The 14,412-nt window shown below is 46.2% G+C and overlaps 1 protein-coding gene across 28 annotated transcripts in view; it reads right to left on the reverse strand.

Moving 5' to 3' along the window:
• The window catches only part of RBFOX1 (RNA binding fox-1 homolog 1), a 1,358,182-nt gene that overhangs the window by 347,974 nt on the left and 995,796 nt on the right, over positions 1 to 14,412 (reverse strand). Inside the window, exon 1 of one of the 28 annotated variants that reach the window (XM_036226150.1) lies at positions 13,689 to 13,934. The exons of the other annotated variants lie outside the window; for them this stretch is intronic. Coding sequence (XP_036082043.1) covers positions 13,689 to 13,832 — 144 coding nt within the window. The 5' untranslated portion in view covers positions 13,833 to 13,934. Of the gene's footprint in view, positions 1 to 13,688; positions 13,935 to 14,412 lie in introns of those variants that run through there. 28 annotated transcript variants of the gene reach the window in all.

Below are 14,412 nucleotides of genomic sequence, written 5' to 3' on the forward strand. Positions count from 1 at the left end.
CCTCACCCACCATATTTGAAGCTGGATGCTAAGATGCGCGAGGTCACCCCGCCGAGCTGGGGTATAACTTTATGTGGCAACTCTGCTATGAACCAATGTGCAAGACCAACCACTGGGATTCTGTGCCCTGGCCAAATAACGTCCAGGGAGCTTTGGCCTGAAATATGCTGACACTGGCCTGGAATGTTCTCTGGTGAAACCCGCACACCCCAGCTCAGCGTCACCTGAGACACCACCCTCCTCACTACAGCCCTCCGATGTCCCTCTCCAGCATGTTACATGTGTTCTCTTGGGCTGAACGCTGGCTTCAGGGAACGGAGAGGTGTCACAAAGAGTATCGGGCTTGTTTTTCAAAATCCTCACTCCCGTCCATCTCTTATGTCATCTCCTAGTCCAAGGGACCATCATCATCTCACACGGGAATCATTGCAGTGGTCTCCTACCTGAGCCTCCTCTTTCAATCTTGTCGCCCTCCCATTGGTCCTCCACAGAAACGCCAGACTGGTCTTTTAAAAGGCTAAATTCAATCCTGTTTCTTCCCTGCTCAAAGCCCCTTAGTCTTTTTTCTTTCCTTTCCCTTTTTGTTTTTTTTCTGGAATGAAATCCAATCCCCACAGCAGCGGTTCCAAAAATTGTGGATTCTGTTTCCTTTCTACCTCTTCCCCCCCTCGCTCACCCTATTGCAGGCCCTCTGGGCCTTTCTCAGTCCCCTGAGATCAGCGGGGCATGTGATGGCTGGGGCACATTCTCTTGGCCTCAGGAGGAATGGCCTCCTCCACCCCAGGCCCTAACTCTTCGCCTACCTCCCACTTCATTTAAATCTCCATGTCACTTCCTCAGAGAGAGGTTCCTTCATGCCTAAATCCAACTCCTACCCCCGCTTTTTCCGGGGACCCCCTTCTTCGCTTTCGGAGCATTTATCCCAACTTGCAATACAGATTTCTCTGGTGATCGCTTGCTTATTACCTGTCATCCCCACAAAACTCGTAACCTCCACGAAGAAAAATGAAGTCAGTTTCCTTGTCTATGTATCTGCAGTGACTAACCCAATTTCCGAGGCAGAGCAGAGGCTAAATAAATATTTTTTGAATGAATGAGCCAGTGAATTAATTATTAACCAATTACTTATGTGAGGGGATGAGGTCTCATTTAATCATTATGGATGTCATGTGCTTTGCTACACACGACTTGGTAAGTCTTTCATAAATAGATCATGGAGTACTGGGAATATTCCACAAACAGTTAAAAACATAGCATTTGTCTTCTCCGAAAGCATCAGATTAACTCTCAAAATCTGTCTTAAGTGTGAGGCGATAGTTATGTAATAAGTAATTGCTGGCTTGAATTAAAGACATCATTATTTTGGAGAGTGGAGAGTTGCTCTTTTTCTGATATACAAAGTGAAGGATCTATCTCTCATATTAACACATCATCTCTTTGGCATGCTACATGATTAAGGAGGAAATGTGATTTTATTTTGTGGGGAATTGATATTTTTCACAAAGCCAAGACGAGCTATCGGAATAAAGGGATGTTTATTTGAGTGAATCACCAGCTTTGCACAAATCCCAAGTGCTAATTGCATAATGGGTCTTTACAAAATGCCATAATATGGGTTCGGCTGGTTTCTCTGTTTTCCGTTTGAAAAATAGATTGTTTAATAACCCATCAAAGCTATATGTAAACCAAGTAAACAATAGAGCAGATGTTGACTGCTGTCTTGTGCCTCGTAGACATAATTAAAGACAATGAGACACTCATGGATTCATATAATAGAGGACAAATGCAAACAGAAAACTCCGCACAATATAAATGTAAGCTGTTTGCTGGACACCTGCTTTCTTAGTCCAAGATGCTGTCTCATATTTCCCGTGATGAAAAATTTTTGTAAGGTTCTTTTTTTTTTTTTTTTTACTTACATAAATGTGTACATTCTGTACCCTACTTTTCAGGAAGACAAGACTACAAAAGGTAGTCTTTTCAATTGGATACCTGTTTCAATTTCATTACCACTGACTAAGGCCCTGGATAGCTTCGAAAGACGTTTTTAATTTTCACATAAGCATAAATGCTCGTTCATAAAGACCAGTAAGCCCAAACTTTCACATTTATAAAAGAAATTCAAGCCTCGGTTTGGGTGGGAGCAGGTTGGGGCTTTATTCAGTTTTCTTTGCATTCATTCGTTCATGCATTTTTAAGGAATTCTACTAAATTGAGATGTTTATTTACTAAAAGCCTTAAAAATCTTTTTCTAAGTCAGCATATTTCCTAAAATGAAGATTTCGCCTTATACAAAAATAATCCTGCTGGATAAGGTATTTAAAGTATCATTCTAATTTCCCAAATATTCTGTTTTTCCCCTCAAACTCCTACTCAGAGATCTGTTAGTTTACAGTTCTTAGTTCTATAGGGGAAGAAATATAACCACACACGAAATGAAACACATGATATAATTAAGAGAACACGAATGCAATCAAAAAACAAAACAAAACAAAACAGGCCTTTTCTCTGCAGATGTCCTAAAAGAGGAACTAATTATATCATTTTCCCCCTTCCAATTAGGAAAAAAAAAAAAAAAAAAAGGCTGAGGTTAAAATCAGCTTTCTATGGCTTACTGAACAGGAGAAAGTTTCCTAGGTTCAGAATTCTCAGTTTGGAAAATAAATGTTTTCACTCATTGTCAAAACACAGCAGAATTCTTTTTCCTATGAATAACTGAATTTAAAAAAAAAAAAAAGCCTCAAAAATCCTATTGTTTAAAGAGCATGCAACACTCCCGCTGACTTGGAGGGAAAGGTGATGTTGCCCACAGCACACTCCCTGTCTCCCTCCCTGGTCGGCTGTTTCTGATGGTTTGGAAGGAAGGAGGAGGCTAATGTGATCTGCATCTCCTTATGCTAATAAAAACGGTGTCGGCCCATTTTCACAGACAACACCATAAAGCACAAACACCAAATGGGAAACAAATAGGGCTGCGAGGGCCTGTGAAGCAAACCAATCAACCCTGAAACACCTAAGACGGATCGCATCCCCTCCTTCATTCATTCTTTACAGAAAGGCAATGAAAACGTCCCTAGGTGGACCTGATTAAACACACACAGACGCGCGCGCGCGCGCGCGCACACACACACACACACACACACACACACACGCATGCGCGCGCGCGCGCGCGCATACACGCACAGGGTCTCAGAAGCTCAAGGAGGTTGTACAGCACTAAATTCTTTTGATTTATGGAGCAGCCTGCACTGCATTGAGCAAAACAGCATGGCAAGCCCGGACCCCGCTCCCAGAAATCCCTTTATTAACACGACCGGGCCCCTCGAGTGAACAAAAGCAGTGGTGTAGGGTGCATAAATCATTAATACGGAGCCGGCATGGACAGCTTTTCCTGACTGACTTGGAGGGCGCCTCGGCACAGCGGGGGGCTGGGGGTCGAAACTGGCTGCAGAGGCGCGCACGCTCCATCCTTCCCCCTCCGAGAGCGGATCCGCTTCCCATCGGCCCCGCTCTCTTTCCATCCCCGCCCCCACCCCACCCTACCCCACCCCCCAAGTCTGACGGCCTCGCTGTGTGTTGTAATGTATTCAACAGTCATCATAAGACCTTAAAAAAAAAAAATCACGGGAAGCCTCAAAGTTGAAAGCTCTGCCGACTCTTTTTCCCTTTTTGACAAGTTTTGCCTTAGAAAGGAAGGAGGAATGAGGACGGTGTTTGAGGAGCTGTTTTTCCATAATGATGGCTTAGCAGGGGGCCTGGGGAAATCTTGCCGGAGCCAGCGGCCTGCATGGGACAGAGAAGAATGTGGGTTCTGGAAGGAGACCTGGTTTTAAATATCAGCTTTCCCACTCACCAGCCTCATCAGCATCTAAAAACCAGAAAAGATTCCTATCAATTCCCTGGAGGCCTTTTGTGGGGGATTAAGTGAGGTAATCCCCTAAAAGTGCTGGCTAGTGTGCTCGTCACAGAGTACTCCATAAAAGTTATTGATCATTTTATTATTTTAATTATTTTATTGTCATTTCATTATTTGAATTCTTTTATTGTCATCATCATTGTTGCCGAGGCTGGCTGGATTCTCTGGTTACCTCAATGATCTTACAAGCAGCATCTTCTATTGCTTTCAGAGAGGTCTCACTTTTTGAATGGAACCAAAAAGAGACTAAAAACACACCAAAAAAAAAAAAGAGTTCTTAAGACTCCTGAGAGTCACATGTCTCAAACAGAGACCCCCAGTGGAAAGCTGGGTCATTGCACCATGAAGAAAGAATCACTTTACTCCCTTCCAATTATAACTACTCCTTGCAAACACTTAAATAAAAAAGAAAAAAAAAAAAAACAAAAAGAATAAAAAAAAAAATGAAGAAAGGAAAAAAAACACAAAGAAAAAGTGCATAGTTTTATGGAGATTATTCGGATGAGAGAATCTCTCAGACAGTTTAAGTAGAAATAATAGATAGATCCAAAGCAAACTCATTTGCAGGCAGAGCTTCTGCGTCTCTAGAACTTCTAAGAGTGACCCAGAGGAAGAGAGATGTGAAGCTAGGAGGCCCACACCTCATTTCTTTCTTTTTTTTTTTTTTTTAAAGAGGACAAGTAATCAGTCAGCAGAGGGACACATGCTCCCACTCATAAGGACAGAGCCAGGGCCTGAGAAGACGTGTCAGCAGAACGGTCCATCATGGAACAGAGACGTTTGCCCAGGCGTCAACGCCAAGTACCCACTCACTGCCATGTCTCAGAAAAACGCCCCTGGCCTCTCCCGGGTGACAATCTGCACGTTAGCCGGCACCCGCCACGTTCCAGCTCATAGGCGTGAACGTCATTGCGTGCCCAAGTCCCCTGCATCACAGAATAATGACATTCCGAGTAGAAATAAACGAAGCCCCTGCCGTGTGACTCTGTCAGCTTTTGAAAGTAAATAACTTCGCTGCTGACAAGAGCAAGACAATTTTTTAGTGTCCCTCCTCCTGTCACAGGGCATTAATTGAGATGTGCGGCCACGGGACAATCGGGCGCAGCAAGCAGGACTGACAGCTGACAGGAAGTGAGCGAAGTGGCCTAGGGCAGGCGGAAGGGACCACGGTAACCTGAGAGGGACCGCCGCGTTCCCTGTGTCCGTGACCTTGGCAGACCACAGTGATCTGGGTGGGAGAAAAATTTATGTTCGGCTTCAACGGACAGATGCTACTTTTCTTTAACACAGTCATTCGTTCATTCGTTCATTCTTTCATTTCTTCGGCAAACATCTGTCGGCTGCTCTCTGGGTCCCAAGTGTTAAGTGTTTCCATCCGTATCATACTTAATCTTACACAGAACAGTAATAAAGTGGTCATTCTCAACACTGTTTTCCTGAAGAAGCAATTAAAGCCCCAAATTCGGTAAAGCAACTTGCTGGATGCAGTTGAGTCTGCTAATTGAATAACAGAGTTGGGGGTCAAGCCTTCAGCTCCTGACTTCTGGCCTATATCAGACTTCGGAGATAGGAATTGTTTGTTAAACTACGTTTTGGGGAGACTTGACACGAACTGATTCTAAAATGACGTGGATTTCTCATTAGAATTTTGTTAAGATCTTTGAGTGATATGGCCAAGTGTGGGCCTCAGAGCTCATTCTGTTTTTAATGGCAGTATTGCTCGCCGCTCAGCAAAGATTCATCTTGGGGGTGCGGGTGGGGGGGGGCAGGAAACCTCCTGGCTCTCACCCTTACAGGAGCAGGACCACCTAGGGGAGGAGTCGGGTGCTCGCTGCTGTTTTTGATAAGGGGCGGAATCTAGTCCTCGAGGTGAAGTCTGGGCAAACATCAAACGCCTAAAAAAGAAAAGTCTCATTAAGACGAGACTTTTGTGCATTCGCGCATCAGGACGGTGAAATCCGAGGCACTTAAATCCTACAGCTGCCTGTACTTTGTTCCATCGCCGCAATGGAAAAAAAAAAAAAAGTCATTACGTCTCTGGGAATAAACACTAACCTTCGGAATGCTTTCCGCTCTGGCTCCAGTTCCTAATTTTGATTCTGTGTGTGTTTAAACACAACGTAAAGAACAGAAGCAAAACAGCGCGAGACTGCTCCTCGCCTAGGGCCTGGTGGGGTGTTAGAGACCACGGCGCCAGCCCCACCCCACAACCCCAACATCTCAAAGCCCCACCTCCCCCCCCCACCCCGGCACTGTAGATGCTGGATGTGTGACTGTTTGCTTTCGCTGTGTACCCCCATGGCTGCCTACCCAGAGGGCAGAAGGGGAAACGCGGAGCAGAGAATTAGAGTCTTGCTCTTGGCAAAATGGGTCAGAGGAAGAATGACGGATTCCATGCCAGACGAGGAAGCAGATCCCCAGGAACCCAATGGACCCAGCCAACGCTTCCCAAACCGTGGTACTACATTGATGGTCACGAGATGGCACCGGGGTGAACAATCTAATGGCCCTCCATGAGGACAGAGACTGTCGCTTACGGAGAAAGTCTGGAAGAGCAGCTGGCACCTAATAGGAGTTTGATAAACATGGAATGAAGGAACGAGCATGTGAATAAATATTTATTTCGATATATTTTTGGGGAAAAACATAATATTGCAGCTGTGGTTCTGTGACACTTATTTATTTATGTGGGTTCAGGCGAATCTACCTTTAAGTTCAAAATATAAGTGAATTCTAAAGATATTAAGTGGATCTCGACTGCGATGATGAGTGAATTAGTAAAAATTAGGGAGCGGATGCTTGAATGCCTGAAATCAGCGAAATGGTGGACCCCATTCGCGGTTTCCAATGTAATAAGCCCATCGTATGAGCACCTTGATGAGGTTCTGACAGCAGGTATCAACAGGACTCTTGGCGTTTTTCTTAAGGCCCCCATCGAAAACTTCCCTCCACTGCTGGCCCCCAAACTTCTATCTCCAAAGACTCCTGGGTCTCTCCACGACTCGAGAATAGTCTTCTCTCATTTGTTCAAAGAGCATTCATTTCCATCTTTTCTCCTTTCCAATATGGCCCTAGAGGACAACCCACAGGAGCTAACACAACGTGGAAGCCAATTCCACTGCTTACGGTGTCCCTACGTCTCTTGGCCTCGGACACCCTCTTTGGTGGATGAGGAGTATGCACTTCCCTTCCCCATTCTTGAAACATCTTTCTCAACTCTCCACATGCCTAATGCTCCCTTATTCTGAGGCCAGAAAAATCATCACCTCCTTGGTGAGATCCACACTGACCCATCCATCAGACGAAGCCCGGCGAACAACAACCACCCACTAATCCGTTATCCTAGCACCCTATCCCCGCGTGGCCCTCACTCTGAAAATATCTTCTTGGTTCACTAACTTTTGCATCATCTCTTCTTCTCTTAGTGGAAGGTCAGCTCCATGGGACCTTTTCTGACAGATGTGCTACAATATTCTCAATGCCTGGAAACAATTTTTTTTTTTTTTGCATGACAAAATAAAAGAAAGAATAAGTGATGGAATGCGTGATCACATAAATCTGTAAAATGGGGTAGCATTATTGCCTCTGCTTGCTTCTAAGGTTCTGGAAAGTCCAAATGTATCCATTCATTCATTCGTTCATTCATGCTCCAACTGTTTTTTTATTAAACAGTTGCTATGTATGAGACTTATTCTAGGCATTGTGGGTAGAGAAGTCTCTGCCCTCATGTTGCTCATAGTCTAGGAGGTCAGAAAAAAGCAAAGCAAAGATGCTCTGTACACTGTCTGGTGCTTAACAAATATAAGAAGTGCAAATTAAGAGAGGGCTCAGAAGTGAGATCCCAGGCCATAAAAAGCAGCAGTTTTTGCTCTTTTTCAGCCAGGACCAATCAATCAGGGCTGTGGTATGCTGGAATCAGAAAAAGCATCCAAATCCCTTTTCCCCAAATACTTTCAGTGGCCGTAAAGTTCCGACCCTATAAGCTTTTTCCTAACCCTATGCCAGGCCCAGAGATTGCATTTGGGGATCCTTCAGAAAGTGTCTTCTGCCGCAGTTTCTCTCTGAACATACAGCTCGCAGGTTTGTTGCTCAAATCCCCAACTCACTTGCACTCAGCATGGTGGAGGGGCCAGGGCCAGGGCCCTCCTGAGCTATTGTGTGTGAGAGTTGACCTCATTCCACACAGCCCCTCTCCATGGGACAAGCCACATCACGCAGATAGCCACAGGCCAATGCTCAGCCCTGCAAAGTTCTCTTGAACAGCTGCCGGAAATAGGAAACTTTATCGATGAATAGAACTTTCTTTGCTTTACTTAATTGAATTAAACAGCACACTGGGACACCTCTCCTAGTCCATTAGAAAGGTGTCTGCAGATGGGGCAATTACGCCCACACTCTGTCAGCCCTGTCTCATTCACAGGATGGCACCTCCTGCGTGTGTCCCAGCCTCCTTAGGCACAGACACACCGACCCGATTTTTGTTTACAATGCTGCAATTTCTTTCTCTTCCAGAAGACTATTATTTGCCTGACAAACTACACTGTTTTTTTTTTTTTTTTTTACCGGGCCAATATGAATAAACAAGCATTATGTTTCCTCTTGCGGCAGAGAGCCTGGTTAAATGAATCAGAAAACCCGAAAAAAATAAAAAGGGTGTCTACCCTCAGTCCATCAGCTACTGGACAGTTACTCAAGGGCCGGCTGTAAGGGAAGCAGATGGCGCCCGAGCACTGATAACAGGGGCATCCTGTGCTCGGCAAAGGCAGAAGTGGCCGGTCCTATGTTCCCGCACAGAAACCGCCACGAAATGGCGGGCCGAGCTGGCGAGTGGCACAGGGCTCGGTCTGTGGACTAACAGATGCTCACGACTGTCACGGATTAAATAATCTGGAGTCAGAGGCAAGCCAAGTAACTCTGTCGTCAAGGCCCGCCCTCCCCACAGATTCCTGAAATGGGAGAAACGCAGGACGAACCCCAGCCCACCCAAAATACGAGCCTTGTCGGACCCAGAGATGCCCAGTCATTGATGCCTTCTCTCCTTGACTTGGAAAATCGGAGCCACCGGGAAGGTTGGTTAATGAACCGATTTAGAGACAGAGGGACCTGGGTTCTGTCCGACAGTCACCCGGGCCTGGGAACGTCCTCATTCAGGCCACTTACAGTTCTTAAAACAATTCAGACATGAAGATAATCTACCCTGATTCTTTTCTGCGTTATTGACACTATTGACTACACCCAATCCACAGCACAATCTAATAAATCAACACGGGATTAAGCCAGGAAGAAAGAAGGTGATAAAATGCCATTTGGTCCCCTATAAATCATCAGACTGAGCAGCACACGGGAAAGTAACTGGAATGAGAATTGAACTTGTCGACGCAGCCATAATCGTTATGGCCTACCTAACGTCTCCCAAATTTATAACCGCGGCGGGTGCACAGGGGCGACCCCCGCTCCTACAGCCAACGTGTGGGAGCCCATCTTCCCATCATCTTCCCGGGGCGCCTGCACCGAGCGCCGCTGTCTAATTAAAGACAGACAGGGTGGATATGCAGGTTTCAGTTCAATTGCTTTCGATCTGAAGAATCCACAGTGAGCAATGGCTTCATTTACCAGGAATTACCCTTTGTACAAACCACTTCACTATTTAAAACAAACCACATGGATCATCATTAAGTGGGAAAAATGACCAATCCTCGGATATTGACAGTGGCATGGCTAACGTTAGCGCTCCTTGTCTTCCCCTCCCCTGTTAATGTGGATTTTAAGCATTGGGCTTGTTTTTGAATTCAGGCTGATAAAAAGGTTCTGAGTGGATAGGATCTGACAGACGAGAAGCTTTCTTAGAAGGGTTCTGGGAGACACTGATGGGGGCTTAGAAACAGGGAAACCTGAGTTAATATGCTATGTCTGCTCCTTCAGGGGGTTAGAAATTAGTGTGAATCATAACTCTGGGGAAAACCCAGCACACCGTGTGCGTGGGAAAACAAATCTTGTCAGCGCTGTCCGTGGCCTCGCCAGAACTTCCCATGTGATGGATGCGCTTCGGTGTGCTCCCTATGACTTAGCATGGGCATCGAGAATCTCTAGATTTTTGCATTATATGTGTGTGTGTCTGTTTGTCCATTTTCTATTTTTCTCTCTGAGGGAAACAAAACACATTTCTCTTTGGACCTTCTTCATCGCAAACTCTCAAATCTGAATTTGTATTCAGAAATCCCCCTGGAGGCAAGAATGTTTACAGAGGTGCCACTTTGGAACTCTGGAGAGATCCCTGTGAGTTTGATGTTCACCTGGAAGAAGACGATTCACCAGCCAAGATGACCCTGAATAAAACCTCCGCGGTGTGTTCAGAACAGAAGCCAGAACAGGGACCTTCCCTGGACAGCGAGATCGAAGCCTGTCCCTTCCATCTGAGAAAGGCCTTCAACCATAAGATGCATACTGCATACCAGAGGGATACAGATGTGTGCACACTCACACCTGGACATACGCATGTGGTGACATCACTGGATTCGGTATCTAGGTGCCAAAGGATTGGACCATGCAACGTTATCCCACCTTGCAATTCCAAACCCTCGTAATACCTCCGATGTTAAAAGAAAGGATGTTAAAAGAAAGAGGGGGAAAAAGGAATCAGAACTGTAGGAAAATACCTATCTAAGGTAGAGTCCCTGGGAAATATGAATACACGAAATGGATTAAGGCAAAGAATTTAAGCACCAGAGTAGCCTCTTCTTTGGCCTAAATAAATAAGTTCCTTGTGGCAAAAGGATTGTGTTGTTTTCACGTGGTCATTCAGAGTAGATTCAGATGCCGAGGTTTCCCAGCTGATTTTTGTTTTTATGAGTTGTCTTAGGAACAAATCTGGGAGGGTTTAAGAAGAAAGGTTGGCTGTCAGGGCTGAGGCAAAGAAAGCAAATGATGAAGTAATTTTCCTTAGACATTAGATGAGAAATAAGCACCAGTGAAACTTCATTCCAGGAAATTATATCTCAGTGAAGACTCGGTGGCCCTTGATCAGAGTTTGTGCATTTATAAACCAGAATGCTAAAGGCTCCAAAACAAGATAGTTGTGTCTTAATTAATCTCTTATGTAATTGGCAGTCTGAATGACAAAGACCCCTGAAATATGTTGATCACAAAATGCTATAGGTTTCAAAAAGAGATGTCATTAATCAGAGATGCTGCCTGATTCACGCGCTTGATCAACCTACTCTGAGAGTTCAGGTTAGCCCTCTGATCAACAAAATTAGAGATAGAATATAGAGTAGTAGCAGATGGAAAGCACGGTGGCCCCGTATAGAGAAACAGTGTCGAGATTGTATCAGCAAGCGGTTTGTGGCAACCGAAGTGAACTATTTCACCCCTTTCATCAGCCACTTGTCGGGACTGTTAAACGAAAGCAATGACATGAGACTGCTCTACAAACTATCGTGACAGCGGTGGCTCGGTGAGATGACCTGCAGGTGTGGTTCTCCCCGCGCTGATAGGAAGCCTTTTAAGAAGGGTGGGCAGTGTGGCTAGCAAACCTGATTCTTCACGTGGCAGGCAGAAAGAAACGTCTGCTTGTACTATACCTCAGGCATTTAGTGAAACTCCGGGAAAATACACGCGCGCACACGCGCGCACACCGCATTCTGACATTGTGGCACAGCATCGTTTTCTCAACAGCTCCACTCGGAGCCTGCCGTGCCCTTTCAAGAGGGGAGCGCATTCCGTAGCCCACGTCGAAACCCACCTCCATCTGTCTTCAGAGGGGACCACGATGCTGATTTAGCCACTTCTAAATATTTGTTATGGCTGCCGATGTTCTCGGTGAGTCTCCCCTTCCAGAGTGAGAGTGTTTTTTTTTTTTTTTTTTTTTCCTCCTGGGAGAGACTGTCTGGCAGATGCTGAGAACTCCTGCATTTATCCTATACGCTTGTCCTTTTCATGGCAAGAATAACCTCCCATTCAGAGTCACTGCCTTCTTTCCTAAGTTGTGCCCAAATGGGCAAACCAATCTAACCAATCTAGAAGAAGGAAGCATCACTTAAAAAGAATAATGCATAAAGAAACTGTGAGAACACTGAGTCCCTACAGCATTCTACTTGTTAGGTGATGCTGTTCTAATGGATTAAATAAATAACACGAAATAAATGAATTTAGGATGCAAAAGATCAACTCATATTAATAATCAGATTCAATTCAACTGAGGCTTAGCATCTGTAGAAATGCTCATTAGGATACTCTTCCAGTGGGTAAATGGTCTAAACACACACACACACATACACACACACACACACACACACACACACACACAGGCACTCACAAAAAGGCACAGAAATGGAAGCAGCAGATGAATTGTATGTTGCCGATAGGCTTTTGGGAAAGGTCTCCTTGCATAATTTACTTAGTGTGAAATGAAATAAAGTACTATCTAAAAGGATATACCAATTCGTTCCCAAGATCTTTAAACAACACACACACAAAAAGGCTGTTCTCAAAAAGACTTGCAACAGAAAATATGGCTAAGATGTATTTTCTGGAGGCAACTAACCTCCTCACAAATTACCCAAATGTTCAAAACAGAGTCTCTACGTTGTATGGCTACATATATGCCTCCAATACAGACTGACATTGAGGGTCTTAGGAGGAGGGCCCCCTGATCGCTTGTAAAGGAAGTTTAAGTAGACCACCACCACACATACTTAACAAATGGCACTCCTGAAAGGAGTCCATCGAAAAACAGTTAAAATGACTACAATCACTGTTAACTCTTCAAACAGCAGGATGGCGAGCCCAGGACGGAAAAGAACTCCCCTCTGCATGACAAAATCCTCCTAACCCCGCTGGTCACATCCACAACCCCTGCCCAGCAAGAGAAAGCTGGGCATGTCGCCCACCCCCTCCCCAGGGGATTTTGAGCTGTTCCCCAAACCCAGGAACCAACTTAGGCGGAAGCTCTCCTAGTAAAGGAGAAAAGAGAGACAGAGAAGGTCCGAGGGAAACACCCAGAGAAAGAGAGAGAAGAAACACAATGAAAATTCTGAAATGTACACAGAATGGAAAATAAACACAGAATCCCACAGCAAGACCATTAAGGGAGAGTGGAGGAGGGAGTGGGGGGAAAGCCTTTACACATAGCAACAAAGACAGCATCTTAAACAGCTCGCCTTCATCACAGCATTGCCAGGGAGTTTGGAGGCAGATTCTGGGGCCGACTCTCCAGAAACCCAAAGGCTCTGGTTCCAAAAGCGACTGATTATAGCACCAACCCAGACAAACTTGAGAAAGCAAATACTGAGCATGCACGCACACACACACACACGCACACACACACACACACACATATACATATGCAATTTTTCGCTCCTTATTAAAAGCCGCTGAATTAAAACTCCAGTCGCCCGAATGCCTCTGCAAAGATCCAAACTCTTAGCATCCGAGGGGTGAGACTCAGATCGTCGCCACCGCCCGCCGCCGCCACCGGAGCGGCGACGCGCTGGCAACCAGAAAGATGCTCGCATGGCGAGGACAGTTTGCAATGTTAAACTCCAGGCACCGAAGCTCGGAAAAGCAGGCATTCGAAGTCGTCACAGAGGCGCAAAAACAGTCGGGCACGGGGGTATGAGGGACCCTCGGGGAACTAGGGGCTCCGGTGCACCCCTCCTCCCGTCCAAGCGCGCGAGCCCCCCTCCCGGACACCCTCCCGAAGCGCAGCCCAGCGATGCGCGGACCGAGTCCGTGAGCCCGAAAAGCCGCCATCAAGGAAAGCCGCGCGCCTTACCTGCTGTAAGTACATAAAAGTCAAGGCACACGAGAGCTGGGGACACATGCCCACGTTGGGGAGCGCCACGCAGGTGGCCCCCGTCAGAGGATGCTGCATTTTGTCTCGCTGGCGCCCGCGGAGCACGAGTGGGCACGCTCGCATGCAATCACGCGATCTCTGCCTGGTCGCTACAAATTTTTTTTTTCTCCTTTTTAATTTTGCTGATTATCTAAGTCAAACCCCGTGGCCGTCTCTCTTCTTCTCTCTCTCTCTTTCTCTCTCTCCCTCCCCCCCGCCGCACCCCGCGTCTCTCCCTCCCTCCCTCCCTCCCTCCCTCGCTCTCCTTCCCTTCGGGTTTGCTAGATCCCAGTGTTCCTCTGCCTCCAACTAAGACACTTGAGAGGGTCAGGAAACTAACTATTCCCTTTCCTTCGTGGCCGAATCGTGTGTGTGTGTGTGTGTGTGTGTGTGTGTGTGTTTCTGGGGCCTGCTTTCTGATGCCCCTCAAAGTGGCAGGTACCCCGGCTCCACGCCCCCCGCGAAGATGACAAGACCAAGCAAAGGCAACTTCTATGAAAGGTAGAGGGGGTGGCTGCCCTCCTGTAGATGCTGAGTTGGGGAGGGGTGTATAGAGCTAAGAGTGAGAGAGAGGGAGGAGGAGAAAGGAGGAGAGGGAGAGAAAGGGAGAGAGAGAAGGAGAGAGAGAAAGAGAGAGAGAGAGAGAGAGAGAGAGAGAGAGAGA

This window comes from Rousettus aegyptiacus, unplaced genomic scaffold (assembly GCF_014176215.1).
Source record: "Rousettus aegyptiacus isolate mRouAeg1 unplaced genomic scaffold, mRouAeg1.p scaffold_m13_p_8, whole genome shotgun sequence".
Taxonomy (NCBI): domain Eukaryota; kingdom Metazoa; phylum Chordata; class Mammalia; order Chiroptera; family Pteropodidae; genus Rousettus; species Rousettus aegyptiacus.